The sequence below is a fragment of the Lissotriton vulgaris genome, chromosome 9 (genome assembly GCF_964263255.1).
Source record: "Lissotriton vulgaris chromosome 9, aLisVul1.2, whole genome shotgun sequence".
In the NCBI taxonomy this organism is placed as follows: Eukaryota; Metazoa; Chordata; class Amphibia; order Caudata; family Salamandridae; genus Lissotriton; species Lissotriton vulgaris.
Window position 1 is genome coordinate 1,241,958,933 of NC_141697.1, and position 24,470 is coordinate 1,241,983,402.

The window sequence follows — 24,470 nt, forward strand, 5'->3', positions numbered from 1 at the left end:
GAGACAGCACCTGAAGTCTGCGTCTCCTGACAGTCTCGCAGAGGTGGGGACAGCACCGGAAGTATGCATCTCCTGACAGTCTCTCAGAGGTGGGGACAGCACCTGAAGTCTGCGACAGTCTCTCCGAGGTGGGGACAGCACCTGAAGTCTGCATCTGCTGACAGTCTCTCAGAGGTGGAGACAGCACCTCAAGTCTGCGACAGTCTATCAGAGGTGGGGACAGCACCTGAAGTCTGCATCTCCTGACAGTCTCTCACGGGTGGGAACAGCATCTGAAGTCTGCATCTCCTGACTGTTTCTCAGAGGTGGGGACAGCTCCTGAAGTCTGCATCTCCTGACAGTCTCTCAGAGGTGGAGACAGCACCTCAAGTCTGCGACAGTCTATCAGAGGTGGGGACAGCACCTGAAGTCTGCATCTCCTGACAGTCTCTCACGGGTGGGAACAGCATCTGAAGTCTGCATCTCCTGACTGTTTCTCAGGGGTGGGGACAGCACCTGAAGTCTGCATCTCCTGACAATCTCTAAGAGGTGGGGACAGCACCTGAAGTCTACATCTCCTGACAGTCCCTAAGAGGTGGGGACAGCACCTGAAGTCTGCGTCTCCTGACAGTCTCGCAGAGGTGGGGACAGCACCGGAAGTATGCATCTCCTGACAGTCTCTCAGAGGTGGGGACAGCACCTGAAGTCTGCGACAGTCTCTCCGAGGTGGGGACAGCACCTGAAGTCTGCATCTGCTGACAGTCTCTCAGAGGTGTGTAATGTATGTATAGGCATTTATATAGCGCACTACTTACCCATAGGGTCCCAAGGCGCTTCGACCGCTGCGAAACCCTTCCTGGCTTCCCTGAGAGATGGTCCCTTAATGGGTATCTCCAGGGTGAGACCAGGCATCCCCAGCGGTCTGGTGGGGCCGTTAGTGAAGATGAGGCAAGCTAATGCCCAGAGTTGCCGAGTGTGATCGCTGATCAGAGTGGGCACCGAGGCGAGAGAATTATCGAGTCCGCTGACCCTGGTCCAGAAACCTGCCGCGCCGGGAATTGAACCCTGGTCCCGGGCCGTCCTCTGCTCTCGGGTCTGCCGCCTCTAACCAGTGAGCCACACTACTTCACTAACCAGTGAGCCACACTACTTCACTGGGTGGGGACAGCACCTGAAGTCTGCGACAGTCTCTCAGAGATGGGGACAGCACCTGAAGTCTGCATCTCCTGACAGTCTCTCAGAGGTGGGGACAGCCCCTGAAGTCTGCGACAGTCTCACAGAGGTGGCGACAGCTCCTGAAGTCTGCGACAGTCTCGCAGAGGTGGGGACAGCACCTGAAGTCTGCATCTCCTGACAGTCTCTCACGGGTGGGAACAGCATCTGAAGTCTGCATCTGCTGACAGTTTCTCAGGGGTGGGGACAGCACCTGAAGTCTGCATCTCCTGACAGTCTCTAAGAGGTGGGGACAGCACCTGAAGTCTGCGTCTCCTGACAGTATCGCAGAGGTGGGGACAGGACCTGAAGTCTGCATCTCCTGACAGTCTCGCAGAGGTGGGGACAGCACCTGAAGTCTGCATCTCCTAACAGTCTCTCAGAGGTGGGGGAAGCACCTGAAGTCTGCGACAGTCTCACAGAGGTGCGGACAGCTCCTAAAGTCTGCGACAGTCTTGCAGAGGTTGGGACAGCACCTGAAGTCTGCATCTCCTGACAGTCTCTCACGGGTGGGAACAGCATCTGAAGTCTGCATCTGCTGACAGTTTCTCAGAGGGGGGGACAGCACCTGAAGTCTGCATCTCCTGACAGTCTCTAAGAGGTGGGGACAGCACCTGAAGTCTGAATCTCCTGACAGTCTTGCAGAGGTGGGGTCAGTCCCTGAAGTCTGTGACAGTCTCTCAGAGGTGGAGACAGCACCCCAAGTCTGCAACAGTCTCTCAGAGGTGGGGACAGCACCTTAAGTCTGCATCTGCTGAAAGTCTCTCAGAGGTGGGGACAGCCCCTGAAGTCTGCATCTCCTGACAGTCTCTCAGAGGTGGGGACAGCACCTGAAGTCTGCATCTCCTGATGCACAATTACTACTTGTGTAACAATATATGTGTAAAAGACATTAGTTAGTGATAGATTCCTTACCTTAGAACATGGGTACTCACAAACTTTCTCTCAGGGGCCAAATTTACAATGTGGTTTGTGGCAGAGGGCCGCATCGGTGGGGGTGGGGTTAGTAGGAGAGGGGGCGGGGCTAGAGCAAAAAAACTGACCATGAGGTTGAACACTGGCCCCTGCAGGGGACGTCTTCGTCCACTAAGCCACCTCTCTCTGTCTGTCTCCCTTCCTCTGTCTCCCTCCCTCTGTCTGTCGCCCTCCTCCCTCTGTCTGTCTCCCTCCCTCTGTCTGTGGCCTTCTGTCTCCCTCCCTCCTTCTGTCTCCATCTGTCTCCCTCCCTATTACTATCTCCGTCTGTCTCCCTACGTCTGTCTCCCTCGGTCTGTCTCCCTCGGTCTGTCTCCCTCGGTCTGTCTGTCTCCCTCTATCTGTCTCCCTCGGTCTGTCTCCCTCGGTCTGTTGCCCTCTCTCTCTCTCCCTCTGTCTCATTCTCTCCCTGTATCTCCCTCTCTCTCTGCCTTCCTCTCGGTCTCCCTCCCTCCCTCTATCCCTCCCTCCCGGTCTCCCTCTCTCTCTCTCCCTCCCTCCCTCTCCCTCTCTGTCTCACTCACTCTCCCGCTCTCTCTCCCTCCCTCCCTCTCTCTCCCTCCAGCTCCCTCCGTCTGTGTCCGTCTGTCTCCCTCTGTCTGTCTCCCTCCCTCTGTCTGTCTCCCTCTGTCTTTCACCCTGTCCCCCTCCCCCTGTCTCCCTCGGTCTGTCACCCTCCCTCCGTCTCCTTACCTCCCTGTCTGTCTGTCTCTCTCCCTCTGTCACCCTGTCTCCCTCCCTCTGTCTGTCTCCCTCCCTCGGTCTCCATTCCTCCCTCGGTATCCTTTTCTCTCCCTCTATCTCGCTTGCTCTATCTAGGCTAGGTGTAGTCATTCTATTAGAAATGTCTCGAAAAGCAAAAGCTCTTTGCAGCACACATCGAACGCTGTATGGATCGGCATGCACGGCGCTTCCAAGCGCCGCACACGCCGATCCATACAGCGTACGCGGAAAACGGCTGATTAATACGGCCGATCGGAGCACAGAATCTACAAGCACCCTCCTGCAGCCCACAGACGATCCATTACTGGGGCTCCTCAAGTTACCTTGACATCTCATCCAGGATACTTGCTTTTAAGAGGATTCCACTCACTCAGGATCCTAACCCAGCACTCCTTCATCCAGACAACCAAGTCCTGATGATGATCCGAACTAACCCGGATCGAAACGCCGTCGACCTAACAGCCTAAACAAAAGGTGCACTCCTTCCTTATATGAAATTACCCGTGCCTACTGTGATATCACACTGTCACATGCGCCGTTGAGCCACCCACTGTAAATTATTTGCACCTTATGCACAGTGCGCCACCAACGCAGTTCACTTTCACTTGCGTCGCCACTTGCACTTTTGTACACGTTTTTTGCACCAAGTTTCATGTGGTTGTCACCTATTCAATTTATGCAGTGCTGCTCTTAACTGTATACCTCCGACCTTGGAACTAATGTTACTATATAAAGATGAATAACTATCTTTTGACATAAAAACGAGCACTCTCCTTCTTTTCTTTCAAAGTAATGCTATGTGCATGCTATTTATAATGGTCTACCGACTCCTACCTTTCAGGACACTGTGTTTGTGTTGCATCTTACCTACCCAGTCCTGATTTGGTCTATGGGTTACACTCCTGTTAATATTACAAAATTAAAATATCCCAAGGCATCAGACTGGATCCGGAAAGTTTTGCTTAGCAGTACCCCTGCGCATCTGTCGCTGGCATCGTATTCGACAAGATGACGTCACAGAGACTACTTAGGCGCCACCCATGCGCGCTGGCGTCAGTTCTATACACGACTTTTCATGCCAGGAACGCAGAGCCATGCAAGAAACTGACCACTGGTGCATTGAAACTAGGGCCCTGAAAGGGATGACCTTAACCCTAGTAATCAGCTCGCAGAACGGGGAGGATGGGTGGGGCGGTAAGGAATCTATCACTAACTAATGTCTCTTACAGATATATCGTTACACAAGTAGTAACTTGTGCATCTGAAAGACACGTTAGTGATAGATTTCTTACCTTAGAATAGATACCCCAGCAATACCAATCCCAGTGGTGGGTCTGCGAACAGGATTACACCAGAAAGTCACGGAGAACAGAACGGCCAAAGAAGCGGTCTCTCCGGACTGGACTGTCAAGGCAGTAATGGTTGGTAAACGTGTGCAGCGAGGACCACGTAGCTGCTTAACAAATATCCTGCAAGGGAACGCCACGTCCCAAGCTGCCGTTGCCCTGGTGGAATGGGCACGCAGCCCCACATGAGGCTCCTTCTCGTGGAGAAGTGTGGCTCAATGGTTAGAGCGGCAGACCCTGATGCAGAGGGTCTGGCCTGGGACCAGGGTTCAATTCCCCACCTTGGCGGGTCTTGGGCTCAAAAATTCCACGGACCTGATAATTCTTGCCTCGGTGCCTATTCCAATCATGAGTCCCACTCTGCAACTCTGGGCAATAGCTTGCTTAATCTCCACAACGGCCCCCACAACGCTAAGGATGCCTGGCCTTCACCTTGGGGGTGCCTAGGAGTGGACGCCTCACAGGGAAAGCCAGGATGGGTTCCACAGCGGTATTCGTACAAGCGCCTTGAGACGCTTGCGGGTGAGTAGTGCGCTATAGAAGTATCAATTTACATTTCTTAGCCAACGAGTAACAGGCTTTGATGCAGAGAACCCACCGAGAGATGGTCCGTTTGTGCACGGCCGACCTTTTTTGGCACCCACGTAGCCAACAAAGACCTGGTCATCCACCCGGAACTGCTGTGTGCGTTTTTAGATAAAATGAGAGCGCACGTTTTGAGTCCAGACGGTGGAGCCTCTCCTCTTTCGAAGGATGGGGAGGTGGACAAAGTGATGGTCTGCCCGATGTGGAAGGGCGTAACAAACTTTGGCAAGAAGGAGGGACGGGTCCTTAGAACCACCTTGTCCGGATGAACAGAAAGGAAAGGAGGTTTTGAAGAAAGGGCCTGGAGCTCACTCACTCTTTTGGCAGAGGTGATAGCAACCAGGAAAGCTGTCTTCAGAGTAAGAAGACGCAAAGAACAGTTATGAAGAGGATCAAAGGGAGCGCACATCAGATATGTCAAGACAAGGTTTAAGTCCCATTGAGGCACAGGAGGGAACGTGTGCATGATGCCTTTTAGGAAACGGTTAACAACCGGGTTAAAAAGAGAAGGCTGATCAGGAAGCCGCGGAGATGGCAGAAAGGTAACCCTTGATAATGCCCAGAGCAGAGCCCTGCTGGGCCAAGGAAAGAAGGAACAGGAGAACTTCAGAAAGAGGGACAGAAAGGGGATCCACAAACTTATCTGTGCACCAGGTCACAAACTTGTTCCACCTGCAGGCGTATACCGTCTTTGTGGAGGGACGCCTGGCTGCCAATATGACATCACAGACCTCAGGAGGAAGATCAAAAGCTGTCAACTGTCGCCGCTCAATTTCCACGCATGGAGGTGGAGGCTGGACAGGTACGGGTGGAAGACCATCCCCTGCTGCTGCGGCAGAAGATCCTCCCGAAGAGGCAGTTGGATCGGGGGAATCTATCGCCACGCTGAGTAGCTCGAAATACCAGTATCTGTGTGCCCAATCCGGAGCCACAAGAATGACTTGGGCCCAGTCACACCTGATCTTCAGCACTCTGTGCAGAAGTGGTATAGGCGGAAAGGCGTACAACAGACCGCAGCTCCACTCGTGACGAAAAGCGCCGCCGAGTGAGTGCCGCCTTGGAAATTCCATCGCGCAGAACTGATGACCTTGTGCGTTCTCTTCGGGGCGAATAGATCTAACCAAGGCCCTCCCCATTGCAGAAAGAGACCTTGCGCCACGTCAGAGTTCAGACGCCATTCGTGATCCATCAAGCACCGGCGGCTGAGTTTGTCCGCCCTTGCGTTCAGAGAACCTGCCAGGTGTTGAACCACCAAGGTAATGCCTTGATGTTCCAGCCATGTCCAGAGGCGCAGAGCCTCCTGACATAGGGTCCACGACCCCACCACACCCTGTTTGTTGCAATACCACATGGCGGTGGTGTTGTCCGTGAAACCCTGCACTACACTTCCCGGACTGAGGGAAGGAATGCCTTCAGTGCCAGTCGGATCGCCTCAAAACTCCAAAAGATTGATGTGGAGCCGGGACTCCGCCGAAGACCAGAGGCCTCTGATCTCTGCCTCTCCCAAGTGGCCTCCCCATCCCAGGAGGGACGCATCCGTCACTACTATGTGCTGGTAGGGGAAGGGAGAGGGATCTGCCATTGACCCAATTGTGATTCGGGAGCCACCACTGCAGGTGTCGTGCAGTGCCCTCCGAGATCTGAACGTGATCGGACAGGTTGCCCTGATAATGTGCCCACTGGAACTTCAGGTTCCACTGCAGAGCCCGCATATGCCACCTGGCATGTTGCAATAGCAGGATGCAGGAGACCATCAGGCCCAGGAGCCGGAGGGTCATCCTGACTGAAATCCGGGATAGTGGCTGAAATATCGGAATTATAGCCTGAATATCTTGGACTCACTGCTCGGGATGATAAACCCGAAACTGCATTGAATTCAGAACCGCTCCGATGAAAGGGAGCTTCTGAGAGGAGCTCAGGAGTGACTTTGGCACGTTGATGGAGAACCCCAGTAAACGCAGGAGGTCTGCCGTAGTCTGAAGGTGGGTGACTACTGCCTGGGGCAAGGCCGCCTTCAACAACCAGTCGTCGAGGTAGGGGAAGACGGACACACTTGACCTGCGCAGATGAGCTGTGATCACCGCCATCACTTTCGTGAACAACCGAGGGGCACTGGTAAGGGAGAAGGGGAGCACAGCAAACTGAAAATGCTCCTGGCCTACCGTGAACCGCAGGTAACACCGGTGGGCGTGGTGGACGCAGGGGTCCGGTCGGGCCCCTGAATGGATGGACTTTATGGTGGCAGCAGTTTCTTCTGGAGTTGCTATGGGCCATGTGGTTGGCATTGGTTGTCTGGATAAGACTGAGATGACTTTAGCGAGGTCGGTCACCATGATGTCAGAGGGTTCCCCAGTCTCTCGGAGTAGTCTCTGTGTGAGCTGCATTAAGACTTGTTCAAGGTTAAAGTACTGCAGTTCACCTGGTAATCCACTGAGGCTCAAAGACTGGTGCTGGCACTGCTGACCTCGGGAGCGGAAGCCACAAGGGGTAACCCTGATCGGCGCGGAGGCTGCAATTGCCAAAGACACACCAACATAGGTGGCTCAGCAGGAACGCGGCTACTGCAGCATCTGGGCACATGTCTGCAACCGTCCAGGAAGATTGCCTTGCAGACAACAAGTTGTACCATGCAGGTCAGTTTCACAGATTTTACTCCAGCGATCTCTGTTCCAATGAGAGGCTGATGCCACGGCCACAGCAGAAGTGGAGCTGCTGGAAGAGGAAAGAAGAACAAACTACATCCGCTACACCACTGGAACTGCAACAGTAACTAATAGGAAAAAGGCGTGGCTTAGCCTGCACCAGGTACAGGAGACTCGCGCACACAAACAAGTCTCCTACAGAAAGTTGAAACTTCTGCCGAACTTAATGCGGAGTAAAAGACATAGAACTGAATTGTACAACTGCTAGTCTTTTATGACATCTGCACCTGCGCCGAATCAATGCTGATGCTTACAGAGTGTGGGGGACTGTAGTAATTGGATCCCAACCATGGCAGGGTGATCGATTAGGAAAAGTGAGTATAGCTCTTCACTGATAAACACAACTCTGGATGACATTTCTTTACTGAACTGTGAGGTGCCGTGAGAGGACATTAATCCCAAAAGTTCAGGCTCTGTCTCAAAACTCCTCTCTTCAAAAAAACAGCCTCACTGAAACAATCCTTTTTTGGCAGTGTGCTTAAGCTCCCAGTTTTACAATTCTCAGGGCAGTAAGGCCTGGCCTCATTTAGAGATTGGTGGATGTGGGCGGATGAGGCAACCACATGAATTAGCCACTAGATGGGCTGTCAGATCCAGGGTTTCCCAGTAGTAGAGTCTGTGGCAGAGTCAATGGCGGAGTTAGACTCCGCTGAAACCCTTGCGACAGTCCTACCTGCGCTTGTCTTTTCGGTCACTGGGGACCACAAGACTGATACTGAGCAGAGTAGGATTGGAAGAACAGAGTGCTACTGGTGTGAAGGAGTCAAACAAGGGATTACTGGAGGGGCTTCAGTCCCAATATTAATGGGTGATGTAAAGCAATAAAACAGACGTATCGGATAAAAGAAGCAGGACAATGACCAACAAGGGGCGTGTGACAACTTGTACAGGATTCTGCACAGCCCCCATTTGTGCGGCCGCCACTGGATGGATGAGTTTAAAGAAGTGAATGAGGGGTTTTGTTACACCGCCCTCATAGAAATGTAGGAATCTCTTCAGAGCAGCCTGCAGATTTACAGCTGCCTGACATTTTTAAACATTTGGAAGAGAAGGCAGTAGTGCCAAGTTATTTCTGAACACAAACACACATGTGCAAATTTAGAAAAATATTAAAGAAATATGACAAACTGTAGAAATGTAAAAAAACCTTTACTAAAAAAATCAATGCTTATTTCACATTAATAAAAGAATGGGACAGTCAGAAAATCTTTCTTGACAGAACTACAAATGGTAAAACAAACAAAACAGTAAATACCAAAAAAGATGAATAAGGCTTCAAAAACAGTGACAATGGACAGATGTTCAACAATATTCACAGTAGAAAATATTCACAAGAGCAAGAATTGACAGACTTCAGCCAACATGAACGAGGAATAAAAGAGAACAGAAGTAAATGAATGCACATTTCAGTCAGGGTGCAGTTCACACATCTTTACATGGTAGTAGTTGGAGATATACTATAATGTAAAACTGGATAAACACAGGAGACTCCGGGAACCAACATTAAGATGCTTGGAGAGTGAATCTGCCCATGAAGACCGGTCAATAGGTTTCTTATTATAAGTCTGTCCTGACATCAGGCACACAGGACATGAAACGAATAGCCGCCTCTGATAAATCATTACAGGTGACCCCCCCAGATCCCCCACGCCCCCCCACAACAGTTGTAATCTGCAGTTCAGAGACAGTGCAGTGATGAGCAGTGTCTCACTTCTTGTCCAGGGTCTTATGACTCTACTAAGACCGTGTTTGAGCCACGAGCAGAAGTGGAGGTGGGACCAAAGCCTGTTTCACAATGCTGCTTACGGCCAGCGCTGCCAGCCGACGGAGGAGGCCTAACCCAGCTCATCACAAGAAGATCTTACGGCCAGAGATGCAAGCCCACAGAGGATGACTATCCCAGCTCATCACAGGAAGATGTGCTTCTGCAGAAGAGGGAAGCAGATCTCTGGTGAATAGTGATGGTGCAAGTTCAGAGATTCAAACATCAATGACAAAACAGTGTTATTTAACGTGTTTTCCTAGAAAAATAAGTTTGTCTTTTAATAGCACTACTCACACCTTTTTGTTCAACTGTGCTGTTACGGAAAAGTGTGTGTCATTGGAACAAAAACAGCTTCTTCTCAACCGCATACTGTTTGGGTGTTTAAGACGAGATTGTTTTGAACAGCAAGTACTGAAGTCCAGATCCTCGAAGCCTTGACCTGCGCCGTGGAACAATCTAACCGAAGATTGTTTCTCCAAGCGGTGCGGAATATCAGCAAACATGGTGACATGAGATGAAAGACCTCCTCTTTGGTTTTCGTGGACAAAGACATGATCTTGTGCACTCCAGTCACCCTTTCCACTGATCGCAGTCCTCACATTCGATAACAAATGTTCATCTTTGGGAGTGAAATGGACATACCTCTTGAGGGCCCTTAAATCCCTTCAACGAATTCTGAACAGATGCAGAATTATGGAAAGTCACATCCTCAACTAATCACTCTGCAGGGACCCAGCCTGTTCGTAACACTTGGAGAAGGAAGGAGGTTCATCAAAGAAGGCACAGATCTGAAGGTCACAATCTCCTGCAGTTTTTTTCTTTAAAACTTTAAATTTTCCTCAAAGAATTTGAGCTGCCGAACCTTCACACTGTAGTTGGTGTACTTTTCTCCCATCTGTTCCCGCAAATGACACTGAAACAGAAAACCGACAGCATGGTTAACAGAGGGAGCATGAATAAAACCCCTCACATATTAGGACCTTGACCAGACAAATATGAATTCACAATTGGCAGCTCAACTGAATATGTATTATTTTACCAGCCCCAATAATATGAGGTCAGAAGCAGCTGGTGTGCCCACCTCAATCATGGTTTTGGACTGTTTGAGAGATAAGGTAGTGAGTGCGGCAGCGGATACTGTATTTACTCCAGTGACACCGGATTGCACAGCAGAAGGACAGTAATATCAGAAAAGTATCGGGCCTCTTCAAGGTAGACTGACATGGGTGAACAAGTTTCAGTGATCAGGTCATATTCACCTCTAGATGCAGCTCCCATTCTAAGAGCTCCTTTCTATTCATCACCTCAATTTGCAGATTGCTGGTTCCCAGGCATCAGTGCAGTGCGGTCATATCCAAGTGTACAACATACATATTAAATCTATCAAAATAATTAATGAACAGCAACATTAACAGGATTTATAAAAACATGTCTAAAGTCATTGAAACATTCAAACACTGACCAATGCAGTCAGTCTGGCAACGTATCGCTATGGGGCGAGGCGATCAAGGCTTACTCTAGTGAGGTATTGCAGGAGAGAGGGGCTGTGTGGTGAAAAGAAGAACGGGTGATGTGTCGGCAGCAACACATGGAACATGTTGGTCAACACGGATGAACCTGCAGGGTCTACAGCTGTTACCAGCACCGCCCACTCCTCCCTCTGGTCGGAGTCAACAGGAATGGGCGGGGTCTGCAGCTGTTTCCAGCACCGCCCACTCCTTCCTCTGATCAGAGTCGACAAGGGGCGGGGTCTGCAGCTGTTACCAGCACCGCCCACTCCTCCCTCTGATCGGAGTCACCAGGAATGGACAAGGTCTGCAGTTTCTAACCGTGCAAGTGAGTTGCCGCTTCCCACAAGCCTGGTCTCTTTCACCATCACTTTTCAACAGACACACGTTTCCACTGACACAAGTACTGAGCACCACCAGTTACATCTCCAGCTCTACCGGAAAAAACTCAGATTGTCCCTGGTCTTGAGAATAGCCCAGATGGATGTCCAGACTCAACCAGTTACCGAGGCTCACAAAGCTACTCGGAATAATTGGACTCAAAACTGAAATCCTTCCGGCAGGATGCTCAATTCCTGGTGTCCACTCTTATCCAAGGCCCATCAGTCACTGAGCACCACCCATCACTTCACAGAAAACAAAGAACCTAGGGGTCATCTCTGAAGTGATCCTCTCGTCACATCAGCCATTGAGCACCACCGATCGAGTCATCGCTGGAGCCGTGGTCATTCACTGGCACGCAGCAACACTCAATAGATTATGGTGCAGTCAGTGCTGTTCTTGAATAGTACTTTGCAAAACCTTTAGAATTCTGAATGACAACAGATGCATTTGTAGTCGTCCATTCTAAGGCACTGAAATGTGATGGCTGAGGGAAGCTGACCACTGTTTTTCTGCACTTTTTACCAGACTACATGAATGTGGTGCTGATGTTATGTGGACAAACATTGCTCAAAAACACTAAAACAATGGAAGTTGGGGATATTGCCTCACTGACCACTCTAAAGTGGATGCATCAATGAGATCATTTTCCCAATTTCCATTGTAACGTTTTTGCCTTGATTAGGGGCATTGCGATGGATATACCCCTGTATCTCTGATGATAAACATGAACATTCATAGCTGCCAAGTGTCACCATGGCAAATTCATCGCTTTAACAGACACCACATTCCATTCTGGGCCTTGAAATCATGCTGTTAACATTGAAACTATGGGCTCAAAAACCAGCGGTAAAGTGCAGTTGGGTAAAAGGCCAGGATTAGCTGAAGGTGTCAAACATAACAATGGGACGCCTTCCAGCTATGAGTTTTGTTGGTATGTGGCAAGTCTTGTGTCACGTGTTCCCCACTATCCCATGTGCATGGCGAGAGCACTCTTTTTGCACATACCTGTCACTACATCTTACATTGAATGTTTAACGCCTCAGTGTTTGGCAGTTGAACTGCTATGAATAACAAGATGTTGGGAAAGCCTTTTATCTTTTCTGTGTCTATAGGCAAATGTGATGGTCCACAATGGCCAGAATTCTTTTGAGCTAGCCATTTTACCCATCAGTGAAAGATTTAAACACTGCCCAAAGATTAAATATCAGTTTAATATTCCCAGAGTTTCTACGGTTTTAGATCAAACTTAAAGCATACTTCAAAACCCTACACCTTTACTCCAAACACATTAACCCGGAGGAATCCAAAGCAAGAAGAAACAATATTTCAAATGCATCCATAAACAACAAAAGTCAAGCATAATATACTTAAATCAGTCATTCTTGTGTTGGCCCATTCAGGAAGAAACAAACATGACTCATTCTCTCTCACCTTCATTTTTCTGAATGACATTTTAGTTTGTGGTTGTGCAACTGTTTATCAGGGTTTACAGGGATTTGGGCTATTTCCCTTTCGGTGGAGTTTTATCACTTATTATAGGTTTTAACCTAAAAAAGAATATCATAAGTATAGTGTATACTGTGAACTGAGTCACCTCTAGGCGTCAGAGAGAGATCTGGTTGTGGGTAGACATCCATTAAGAGGTATGATTGAGAGTTCTGGAGTGCAGGCCAAAAGAAGTGAGTGTAGGACAGGGCCTGCGAGTGAGTTGTAATGGAGTGTAGAGTACATGTGCATGCAAACCGTAGCCTCTCGGCAGAGCTCATATGGCAGAGTTGGCATATGTTCTAATTGTAATTCTACAAAAAAGTGTGTGAAGGAGTAACGCAGCTATTGAAACAATGACAGTACCAAAGATAAAGTAAATTCAGTGTTTACCGGTGCTTAAAGCAGAGTGGGTGGGTTGTGTGCGGGGTTTGGTTCAGCGGAGGAGATGAAACCGGGTACGTGCAGATGAGAGTGAAAGCATTTTGCTGAAGCAGTAAGATAACGTGAGATATCCAGAACAAGCATTTTAGAAAAATGTGGGGAGGAAACGGGCGTAAATGTCTAACAAAGTGAGAGACTGCAGATGAAAGTGGTGTGAAGGGGAATGATTGAGAGACACTGAATATCACTACCCCACATTCCATACACACACCGTAATCATTTTTAATTTACAGTGTTGTACTTTCACAATTGAAACAATATTTATTCACCACAATATTATTATTGTTACTCATTTATCAGATACTTTTTACAAACATTAGAAAAGCTTATAGGTGAGGCTTGTTTCAGAAGTCTGTCCATTGTTAAATGTCTAGAGACATTAACGGAAAGGCACCACAATAATGTTCATGTGGCACACTGTGAGAATTACAGGTTTGTAGTTTAAATGTTTTAAGACACACCCTTATTGACATAGGCCATGCCTATTTGGCTGCGCCCCTTTTAGAGACCACTTTACTTTTTCATCATGCAAAAGCACTGACGGCATTTAGTGGCATGTGTTAGACAGTACTAGTGTTTATTATTTCATTGCAGTCGCCGTTGTCGTTGGAAGCATGGTCATGCACATAAGTCTATCGGTTCAGGAGTTATTGTCTCGCTTTGTAGTAAATTTAAGTGAAAACTGATGTGTAAAATAAAATAATTTAACCCCATTTCTTTCCAAAATTCTCTACGGGAGAACCACTCGTCCTCACAAGCCCTCCTGTTAGAAATGGGGGTCTCTAATTGGTAAGAGCTTGCACCTTTGACCAAATAGGGACCCTTCTTCCTAGTCAGGATAAGGGAGTTACACTCCTAAAATAACCCCTGCTCACCCGCTTGGTACGAGCAGTCATGCTTATCTTAGAAGCAGTGTGTAAACCCACAGTAATACAGTGTAAGCACTACAAAAGGACACCACACCAGTTTAGAAAAATCGCCAATATTTTTATACACTTTAAGACAAGACCAAAAACGATAAAAATCCACAATACAGTACCTAAAAATTTACAGTTGTCAAAATAAGCTTTAAAAACAGTTCCTTGATGTCGATAGCTCCATCCGGGGCTATCACAGCGTCGTGACCAAACAAATCTATACAAACTGCGTCACGGGCTAGCTACGGTGTCGGGAAGACCCGCACGCAGTACCTTTTAGAAATGCAGGGCGCCAGCGACCTCTTAGTTGAGTTTAAGAAAACACAGCATCTGCAGGCTTTGGTTCTGGAGGTCGGTGCAGGAGTCGCCGGGCCCTCGAAGTCACATGCGTTGCAGGTCAATCTACTCTCTGTTAGGATCAGGAGCGCTGGCAGGTGTCAGGTGCTGCGGTGCAAAGTGCAGTGGTGCAGAGTGCAGTGCCCTCAGGTCGCGTTGCGAGCAGCGGCTCAGTGACTTCGTTAGATGGTGTCGTCGGTGAGACCAGGGTCGCGGTGAAAGATGAAGGTGGTGCTTGTCACGGTGCTGGCAGGTCACGGTGCAAGCAGCAGCGTCGTCGTTGCTGAAGAGCTGTCGTCAGCTGACGAACTGAAGTCGATAGAGCCGGCGTCGGTAGGCCAAGGCTGTGGTGCGGGATGAGGGCGGTGCGTCGTGTAACTTTACACGCGGTGCCCTCGAACCAAGGTGCAAGCAGCGGCGTCAATTTCAGCGTGGAGCGTTGTTGTCAAGGATACCACGGCGTCGTCATAAAGCGAGGCGGTGCAGAGTGCGGTGCACACAGCTTGCAGTGCGAGCAGCAGCTCGATGGCGGCGCCAGCAGGCGTCGTCGGTGAAACCAGGGTCGCGGTGCAGCATTGTGGCGGTGCCCTCTACGATGCCAATGCGTCATTGTGAAGCGAGGAGGTGCGGAGTGAGGTGCCCACAGGTCGCGATGTGAGCAGCGGCTTGATGGCGGCATCAGCAGGCATCGTCTGTGAGACTAAGGTCGCGTTGTGGCGGTGCCCTCTGCGGTGCCGTCAGGACACGCAGTTAGCAGCGGCGTCGTATACATCGTGGAGTTGCTTTTCCTCTGTTGCAGCACAAAACACACAGTCCACAGTGCTGTGGGCAGAAGAACTTGAAGTCTTTGTTGTTCCTGAGTTTTCTTGAACAGGGGGCAAGCTCTACCCCAAGCTCTCGGAGAAACTCACATAGCAGATTACAGAAAGGTCAGTCCAGTCCTTCCACTGCCCAAGACAGAAGCAGCCACTGTAGGCCAACACAGCAAAGCACACAGCAAAGTGGTAGTTCCTCCTCACAGCTTCTCCGGCTCTTCTTCTAGGCAGTCTTCTTGATCCAAAAGAGTTCTATAGTTCAGGGGTCTGGGTCCCAATATTTATATCCCAAAATCCTTTGATCTCTTCTGCAGAGAGTGTCTGTGCCCAGCCGGAACCAGTTCAGCCTTCTTCGGTATGATTTCCTGGCAGGAGGTGGAGACAGACCAGAGCATTTGAGGTTCCAAGAAAAACTCCTTCCCCCATTGCAGCCCTTTCCTGACCCTACCTAGACTATCTGGAGCCACTCCTGCTCCCCAGCCTTCTGTCATCCGAAACCCAGACAGGCAATCCACATTCCAGCAGATGCACACAGGATGACTGAGCAAGAAAATACCTAGTTTCTAAAAGTAGTATTTTCAAACAGAGATTGTAAAAATCACCTGTACTAAAAGATGCAGCTTAAGATTCTGAGTTCAGGCATACCAAACTTTATTTTCCCACCTAGTTCCCAGGGCCAGTTATGTTTATAAGATGTTATAAACAACCTTCCCATTCTGTCCTATGGGAAGCAGGTAGCCTTGCAATAGTGAAAAACTAAATGGGCTGTAATTCACTATCAGGACATGTCACACACAACAGAGCATGTCCTACCCTTCACATACACTGCACCCGGCCCACAGGGGTACTTTGGGCCTACCTTAGGGGTGACTAACATGTAGAAAAGGGAAGGGTTAGGACTTGGCAAGTGGGGGCACATGCCAAGTCGACATGGTAGTTATAAACTGCGCGCAGACTGCAATGGCAGGTCTGAGTTACATTTTTAGGTCTACTCACATGGGTGGCACAATCAGTGCTGCAGGTCCACTAGTAGAAATTGATTTACAGGCCCTGGCACTCTCAGTGCTCTTTAGTAGAGACTAACAAGTAAATCAAATATGCCAATCATGAAAAACCAATCCAGAACCGAATTTACCACAGGAGCACTTGCACTTTACCACTGATCAGCAGTGAGAAAAGTGCGCAGAAACACTACTCCAGTCAAAACCGGGAGGGGAGATAGCAAAAACTCAGGGAAAAAACGCCAAAAGATACCAAGTCTAACACCTCCTTTAAGAAAGGCAGGCTCACTCACTTTGGTTGTTCTCTGTACTTGAACTTTGGGCATGGAACATGGAGGCAGCAGGTGTGGCAGCGTGGGAAGTGGACAGGGGCAGTAGGGGAGTGGGCAGTGCCGATGGGAGAAGCTAGTGAGGAAGCGGGTGGCAAAATAAGCACAAGAAGCTCAAACTCAGGGGAGCTGTAAGGAAGCAAGGGCCCATGTTGTGAAAGGTTTGAGAAGATCCACACAGAGTCAGGAGGCAGTGGTGAGTGAGGTCTGGTGAGAAAGAGGCTGAGGAAACCTTTGAGGATGTGGTAGTCGGAAGCGCATGGTGTGAAATGGGACGTAGCTCCCATGCATTAAAGGGTTGCGCATGAGTTCTCTCCAAAAGTACTTATCCACTCTGCCTGGTGATATTTAGCAGCTGTGCATGGAGAGAACGTTTGTTTGGGAGAACGGAGCATCCAGTCTTGTGGCATAAGCAGAACGTTGAGCCATGCTTTTAGGGCAGGATGTGATGATCACATATGTACACTGCCTATAACATTCTTATAAAATGCACACTGCACATGTGACCAAGAGCGCACTGGATCAGTACACTGATCGAGGTACATTAAAATGACAAACACAGCAGCACTGTGATCGATTCAGCTCAGGGGTGGCACATACCTCTCGCTCAGTCTCATCCTCTTCGTTCATTATATCGTACACTTTCTCCAGCAGCTTCACTCCCAGCCCATGCACCACATCCCTCCGGAGAGCCTCGATTGTTCTTTGGACCTTCTCTGATACAGTGTCTTAAAACAGGAACAAAAAGGAAGTATCGGTTTATAGTCGATCCTGTATGAACTCTGGTACCATGAGCATGAAGAGCGGGTGCTAGCAGCAAAGAGCTGTGCTGCAAGGTACAGCATAGAGGCATAACCATACACAAACCATATTAGACGTAAAATAATCAAAGTAGCAAGGCAACTCTAGGTTTCAAAGCATTTGATTATGTAATTCAAACTATTGTTTAATTTTGCTTTTTAAAGAAATTATATCTAAAAAGATTTACTGACAGACACTGCTTAAAACATCTTTAGTTTAAATTCACATTGGTTTTTCATTTGGTAACGGCATATTGGCCATGGCATATTGGCCATGTACAGTTCATTATACATTTTTTGATGCTCCTAAATTTAGATATGTATTTCTTAGTACATCATAGGTTTCCATTATGCCCGGTTAGCAAATCATGGGCAGATTTCCCTTGCCTAAAGAACAGATCACTGTCGACCACGTTACTTACCTTCGGCAAAGCTCTTTCTGGTAGGGACTTGTATCTAGCTGCAGATTCCTCATCTTTTGAATATTCCCTCGGGGTCAGAGTGGATCTGGATACTTTTCCGCAGAACTTCTGGGTGCCGGGTGGTGGCACCGTGCAGCTTCACAATACCAATGTTCCGCCTCGGAAATGACATGTGGAGGCTCTATAGGCACCACTCCTGTGCGCAAACATCAGTTACTTTCAAGACTGTCCCTGCCCCCCTGAGGTAGGGGTGTGACCAAATGTAGATTCCTAGACTAGGAATCTTATTAATGGAGAGATGCTGGACTCTATCCATGAATGAGATTCCAAGTCAGAAGGTGGGGTCAGACTGGAAGAGCTTAAAGCTCACTCACACGTCACGCCAATGTGAGGGAGAAGAGGAACACGGTCTTAAGGGCTAGGAGCTGTAAAGGAGCTCAAACAGAACGCACATTAAAAATGTGAGGCCCAAGTTAAGGTTCCAATGTAATGAGACAATGAGAGGGAAGAAACAAATGCTGTAGACCTTTAAAAAAAGAGCATAACAACTGGACATATAAACAATGAGGACTGATCCGGTAATTAGAAGAAGGAAATAAAGTACCCTTTAACTGTGCTCAGAGCAAGGCCTTTCCGTGCCAAGGACAAAACGAACAGAATGTCAGATAACTCTGCCTGGAGGGCGTCTATCTGCAGAGCACTGAACCAAACCACAAATTAGTCCCAACAACAGGTGTATACAGTTTTTGTCGAGTCATGCCTGGCTGCCAAGAGGACATCAACCACCTCTGGTGGAAGGCGTTCAGCTGTCGTCGCTCAACCACCAAGCACGAAGGTCTAGATTGCAAAGGCCCGGGTGTGGAACCCTGCCCTGGTTATGCAACAGGAGATCCTCCTGGAGGGGCAGCCTGATCAGAGGACAGATGCTGAAACCCAGGAGTTCTGGATACCATACTCTCCATGACCAGTCTGGTGCAACTAGGATGACTAGGAACTGATCGCTCCTGGTCTTCTTCAAAACTTAGGGCAGGATTGGTATTAGCAGGAAGTTCAACTCGCAGCAGAGCGCGTCTCCGAGCGAGTGATGCTTTGGAAACTCCAACGCGCAGGAGAGCTGATATTGTGTGTTCCGGGCAGCGGCAAACAGATCGAGCCAAGGTTCTCCCCATTCTCAGCAGAGACCTTGCACCACCTCGGAGTGTAACTGCCAATCATAACAAACTAGGCGCCAAAGGCTGAGCTTGCCTGCCCTGGCACACAGTGATCTTTCCAGGGGGTTCAAAACCAGGAAGATTCCTTGATGGTCCAACCATTTCCTGATGTGCAAAGCCTCAAGGCCCAGAGTTTGTGACTAGACGCCACTCTGTCTGGTTTGTTACAATACCACATGGTGGTGGTGCTGTCTATGAGCACCGGTACGAGCATCCCCATGATGAATGAAAAAGGCTTTCAGAGCCCAGTAGATGGCCCTCAGGTCCAGAAGGCGGATATGGAGCTAGGACTCCACCAGAGACCGGAGGCATCTGATCTCCCTGGTTCCAAAATGGCCACCCCAACCCAGAAGCGATAGATCGGTCACCACTTTGAGCTCTGGGTGTGGAATGGAGGGTTCTCTCATGGACCCAAACGCAGCCCAGCAGTCACCCCTGCAGATATTTTACAGTCTCCTATGAAATCTGAACGTGGTCAGGAAGGTCCTCTTGATGTTGGGCCCACTCAGACTTCCGATTCCACTGTAGAGCCAGCAAATTCTACCTGGTGTGCTCGACTAGCAGGATGCAGGAAGCATCAGTCCCAGGAGCCTCAGAGCAGGCCTCACTGAAATCCAGGACCAAGGCTGAAAAATCAGGATCATTGCCTGAATGTCCTGGACTCGCTTTCCCACGGGAAAGGCATGAAACCAAACTTTGTCAAGAATGGCTCAGAATAAGGGGAGCGTCTTTGGAGGAGTCAAATGTGACTTTGGCAAGTTGATAGTGAATGCCAAAGATGACAGGCGGTTCGCTGTAGTCACGGGGTGGCTGATGACTGCCCGGGTGAGTCCGTCTTCAACAGCCAGTCAAGGTAGCACCCCTGAAAATGTGTTGCTACCACCGCCATCACTTTTGTGAACACCTGAGTGGGGCACTGGTGAGACCAAATAGGAGCAAACTGAAAATACTACAGTCCCACACCAAACCACAGGTATTGTCGATGGGTCTGTAGGAAGGCGTTGAGAGGGCACAGGTCTACAATAGTACAAAGGCCTCTCCTCTGTCCTTCTTGGGCAACAGAAAGTAGCAGAAATGCCCAACTTCTGGCACAGGCACACACTCATATCCCGTTTTGCCAGAAGGGCGTGCACTTCTGTCGCAAACGGAAAGAGGATCCTCCACCAGTCAGTGGAGTGGGGACAGTGGAAGGTGTGGTGATGCGGAAAGAAAGTGTGGGTATAGCTCTTCTAAACAATCTGCAGGATCCACCTGTCTTTTATGGTCTGCCAACCCCCCAAGAATAGTGGGATCCTGCCGGATATGGGTGGCCGTGGTCCACAAATGACACACTAAAGTGGTTTGGCAGGAGGTGATGCAGGGAGGATAGCAGACTGGGCGTCTCATTGACTTTGAAAGTGGGAGCAGTGGGCACCACTGCTGCGGCCACAAAAAACTGCTGAGTGCCATGCTGCGGTTGACTTGGTCTTCAATATGGGGTACCCTTGCCAATGCCACAGAAGAACCGGTAGGGTAGATGAGGCTGGAGAGGTGGGGCAGATAAGCACAGGGAGCATTTCGCAGCCTTGATCTCCTTGAAGCGCTCGAGAGCGGGGTCTGCCTTGTACCAAGACAGGCGAGGGCCGACAAACGGCATGTCCATGAGGCACGACTGGACCTCACCTGAAAAAGCGGTGGACATCAGCCAAGAGTAACAGCAAATCCGGACACTGGTGTATGATGGAATGGGTGACGTCCAGGCTACAATGGGGGGTGAAGCGAGTCACAATTGTCCAGAATCGCCTGAGCAATGGAGATCACCTGGGACACCTTACATGACTTGTGTCACTGAGTTCCTAAGAGCATGAGAATATTGCCCCCACTGGCAGCGGGCATTCATGGACCTGAGCACCAAGCTGTTGAATGAACAGACTGTCTTCCCGAATGTGTTGACTTGTTTACACTCCCTTTTGGAGGGAGTAGTTGGAAAAGTGTTGGGATTGGTTTTGCATGCAGAAGCCTGCATCACCAAGCTTTCAGGTGAGGGGTGCAGAGATAAAAGAGTAGGGTCGCCCAGGGAAGTGTTGTCATACAATTTGGTGGTTGACTGGGGGCTAGATCAAGGTTTAGCCCATGCCCCTAACAAGGTGTCCTTAACAGCCTTAGATGCTCAGTATAGGTCTTCCCCGGTTAAAGAACGCCGCGAGTATGTTGGTCTTGAGAAGCTGAAGGTCAAGGACTTTGGCCACTCTACAAATAACCATCATGTAGGAAGCCTTCTCCTCAGTGGCGGGCCAGAATGGACTCAGGGAATGTATTAAGGCCACTAGCCTCCTGCAGGTTGTCATACCAATTTTCCTCATGGTAAGATTGGCCAATCTCATCACCCGCATCATAATTGTTATCTGAATCTGTGGAGGCAGATAAAGCAGAGGAAATGGAGCTTCAATGGCCGCCGGATGCGACTTTGGTCGAGGTCGAAGTGGCATGGGCTTGAAGTCAGGGAGGACAATTGGGGCCTCGTCTGTCTGATTCGGCATCGGTGTAGATGTACCGGGAACCAGCATGGACCATGGCGCTGAAGGTGGAGTGGAAACAGAGGTGGCCATGTTATGGACTCTAAGAGTCTAGCTGGTGCGGTGGGTGAACCTGCTAGCGGTAACCCTGGTTGAGAACCTATCAGCTCCGTGATGCCCACAGGCACACCAGAGGGAATAAGCAAGCATCCATACAGTTGGAGAATACCCACATTGAACACTTTGATCTGCTTAGGAGTTGCGGACAGCTCCGTAAACTTTATTCTTTTTAGGGGCTAATGTTGACATGCTTATACTTCTAGAGAGTCTTATGTGACTACTAGGTGACATGTGGTCACAAGAACTTGCAGTAGCCGAACCACTCAATATTGTGAAAAGTTTGCAAACTTTTTAGCCCAGGACTAATATCTTGCTACATCAGATATATAAACTTTATGAGGCTATTGCTGGGCTAGAGGTACGCACTAAGATATTGCGCACATATTATCCTCCGATGTTTTGGATGGGATTTCCACCTTGTGTTTTTATTTTCCGATTATTTACTTTCATTGCAAATACTTATTTAGACTGACTCGATCAGTGGCTCGACTCAGTGGGTTCATTACTGAAGGGTTTCAGGTGATTGTCCTTTTGTGTATTATAGTTTTGTAATTTGTGGTGAATTTTGTACCATATGTGTTACTAATTACACTGCTGTTCATAATTCTAAACACCATAGTATGTTGTTGACGTAGACGGTACTTGATGCCATAGAGGAATTACTCTGGATTAGAACATTATCTTTTTGGTCTCAGGTTATTATATTATTCTCTTTTTCATCTATTCTTGCTTTGACTCCTTCTCTTTGCCCCTGGTTGACTTATAATTCGGGTACATTACTTTCGACTACACGATATTATCAATACCCTTTTGGATTTACTCATCATTTGCACTGTCTTTACGATAAATTGGGTATACAGAGTGTTCACTTGGGTGTTCTTTTTGACGCTATTTTATGCCACCTTTACTATTATACATAGTCAGCAACTACTTTGGGTGACAGTTCTGCCTTTTTCTAATCACAATTGCCCCGTTTGCCTTCTTCTCTTCTTTTTTTGAGAAGACTCCTTTTGCTTGATATATTGATGGGTGTCAGTTTTGTCTCAAGAAGTGAGATGACCTTTATGACACATTATATTTGGAATTACAGCCCTGAAGAAGTCGAGGTGTGAAATAACACACAACAAAACACGTGTTGGCTGTAGGAAACTGCTTTGTTTACGTATCTACAATTTCACCCTCAACATATGATGAATGGAGCTGTACTAATGAAAACTAAACATGGAGTGAATTTTGTCCCTGAACGGATGTCAAAGGATTAAAAGTGGACTCGAACATTTAAGATTCCGAGATTGGTTTTGACTTTCTATTATTTTGTGAGTGCTCGGGGAGGATTTGGGTTGCTTCTCCACTCTCTCCTTTGAAGGGACTATTGGGGTGGAATTGGTAGCCAACCCCTCCTCTCTTGGTTGCACCAACATTACTGCAACACAATGACTGCCTCATACCGTTTGCTGAGCGCCCACTGTTTTTTTTTTTTTGCCTGGCTGCGAATTGTTTGTCTTTGAGCTCCAAAAAGCTTGGGTATGCCGGAACCAGTAACAGGATAGCCTCTGAAGTCGAACGAGTTCCAGAGCGAGATCAAGACGCATGGTGCTGCCGCCACACCCTCTCAGGAGAGTAGGAGTGGTGGGAAGGGGACAAATCCGGCTCAGATTTCTTGTGTTTTTTCTTCTAATTACCCAAAGATTTGGATTAAGAGGAATACAGGCCCTGGAATGACTCCGGAGAGTTCCTGATCTCGAATGGGATCGGGACTGGACTTTCGACTTGGACTGGCTCGTTGCAGAGACTTCTGGTCGAAAGACGTGAGTCTTCAACTCTTTCCTAAATTGGAGCAGCATTGTTGTGCTCCTGACGGATATGAGGATGTTATTCCAAATCCTGGGTGCATAGATGGAGAAGGCTTGCTGCGTTGTTTTTTCTTTTTTTTACACATCTTATTCTCATGTCTGATGGTCTCCTGGCTGGAGGTGTGCAGAGGCGCCACTACAGATTGCAAGGTTGTCTGCAGGATAAGCAGAGGAGCTGGGCATGATGGCTTTATAAATGATGCAGCTGGTTTTGAAGATGGTGAGGCCGGCAAGGGGAGCCAAGTGAGTGCCAGCAGGGTGCGGTGATGTTCTCATATTTCTGCAAGCCCTAGATGAGACGTACGGCAGGAATGTAGGATGCCCACAAGGGGTGCCAGTGTGGAGTCTGTGAGGCCTTGGAGCAGGGCATTACCACTATCCAGATGGAATGGAGGATGTCCACAAGGGGTGCCAGTGTGGAGTCTGTGAGGCGTTAGAGCAGGGCATTACCACCATCCAGATGGAATGGAGGATGCCCACAAGGGGTGCCAGTGTGGAGTCTGTGAGGCCTTAGAGCAGGGCGTTACCACCATCCAGATGGAATGGAGGATGCCCACAAGGGGTGCCAGTGTGGAGTCTGTGAGGCGTTAGAGCAGGGCATTACCACCATCCAGATGGAATGGAGGATGCCCACAAGGGGTGCCAGTGTGGAGTCTGTGAGGCCTTAGAGCAGGGCGTTACCACCATCCAGATGGAATGGAGGATGCCCACAAGGGGTGCCAGTGTGGAGTCTGTGAGGCCTTAGAGCAGGGCGTTACCACCATCCAGATGGAATGTAGGATGCCCACAAGGGGTGCCAGTGTGGAGTCTGTGATGCGTTAGAGCAGAGCGTTACCACCATCCAGATAGAATGTAGGATGCCCACAAGGGGTGCCAGTGTGTAGTCTGTGAGGCCTTAGAGCAGGGTGTTAACACCATCCAAGTGGAATGTAGGATGCCCACAAGGGGTGCCAGTGTGGAGTCTGTGAGGCCTTAGAGCAGGGCGTTACCACCATCCAGATGGAATGGAGGATGCCCACAAGGGGTGCCAGTGTGGAGTCTGAGGCCTTAGAGCAGGGCGTTA

The 24,470-nt window shown here is 49.0% G+C and overlaps 1 protein-coding gene across 1 annotated transcript in view; it reads right to left on the reverse strand.

The window, feature by feature from the left end:
- Window positions 1-8,654: 8,654 nt before the first annotated feature.
- Window positions 8,655-24,470, reverse strand: part of NEK4 (NIMA related kinase 4) — a 278,651-nt gene continuing 262,835 nt past the window's right edge. The window contains exons 15-16 of the mRNA XM_086939417.1: window positions 17,107-17,234; window positions 8,655-10,200 (exon numbers count right to left, since the gene is read on the reverse strand). Coding sequence (XP_086795543.1) covers window positions 10,108-10,200; window positions 17,107-17,234 — 221 coding nt within the window. The 3' untranslated portion in view covers window positions 8,655-10,107. The remainder of the gene's footprint in view (window positions 10,201-17,106; window positions 17,235-24,470) is intronic.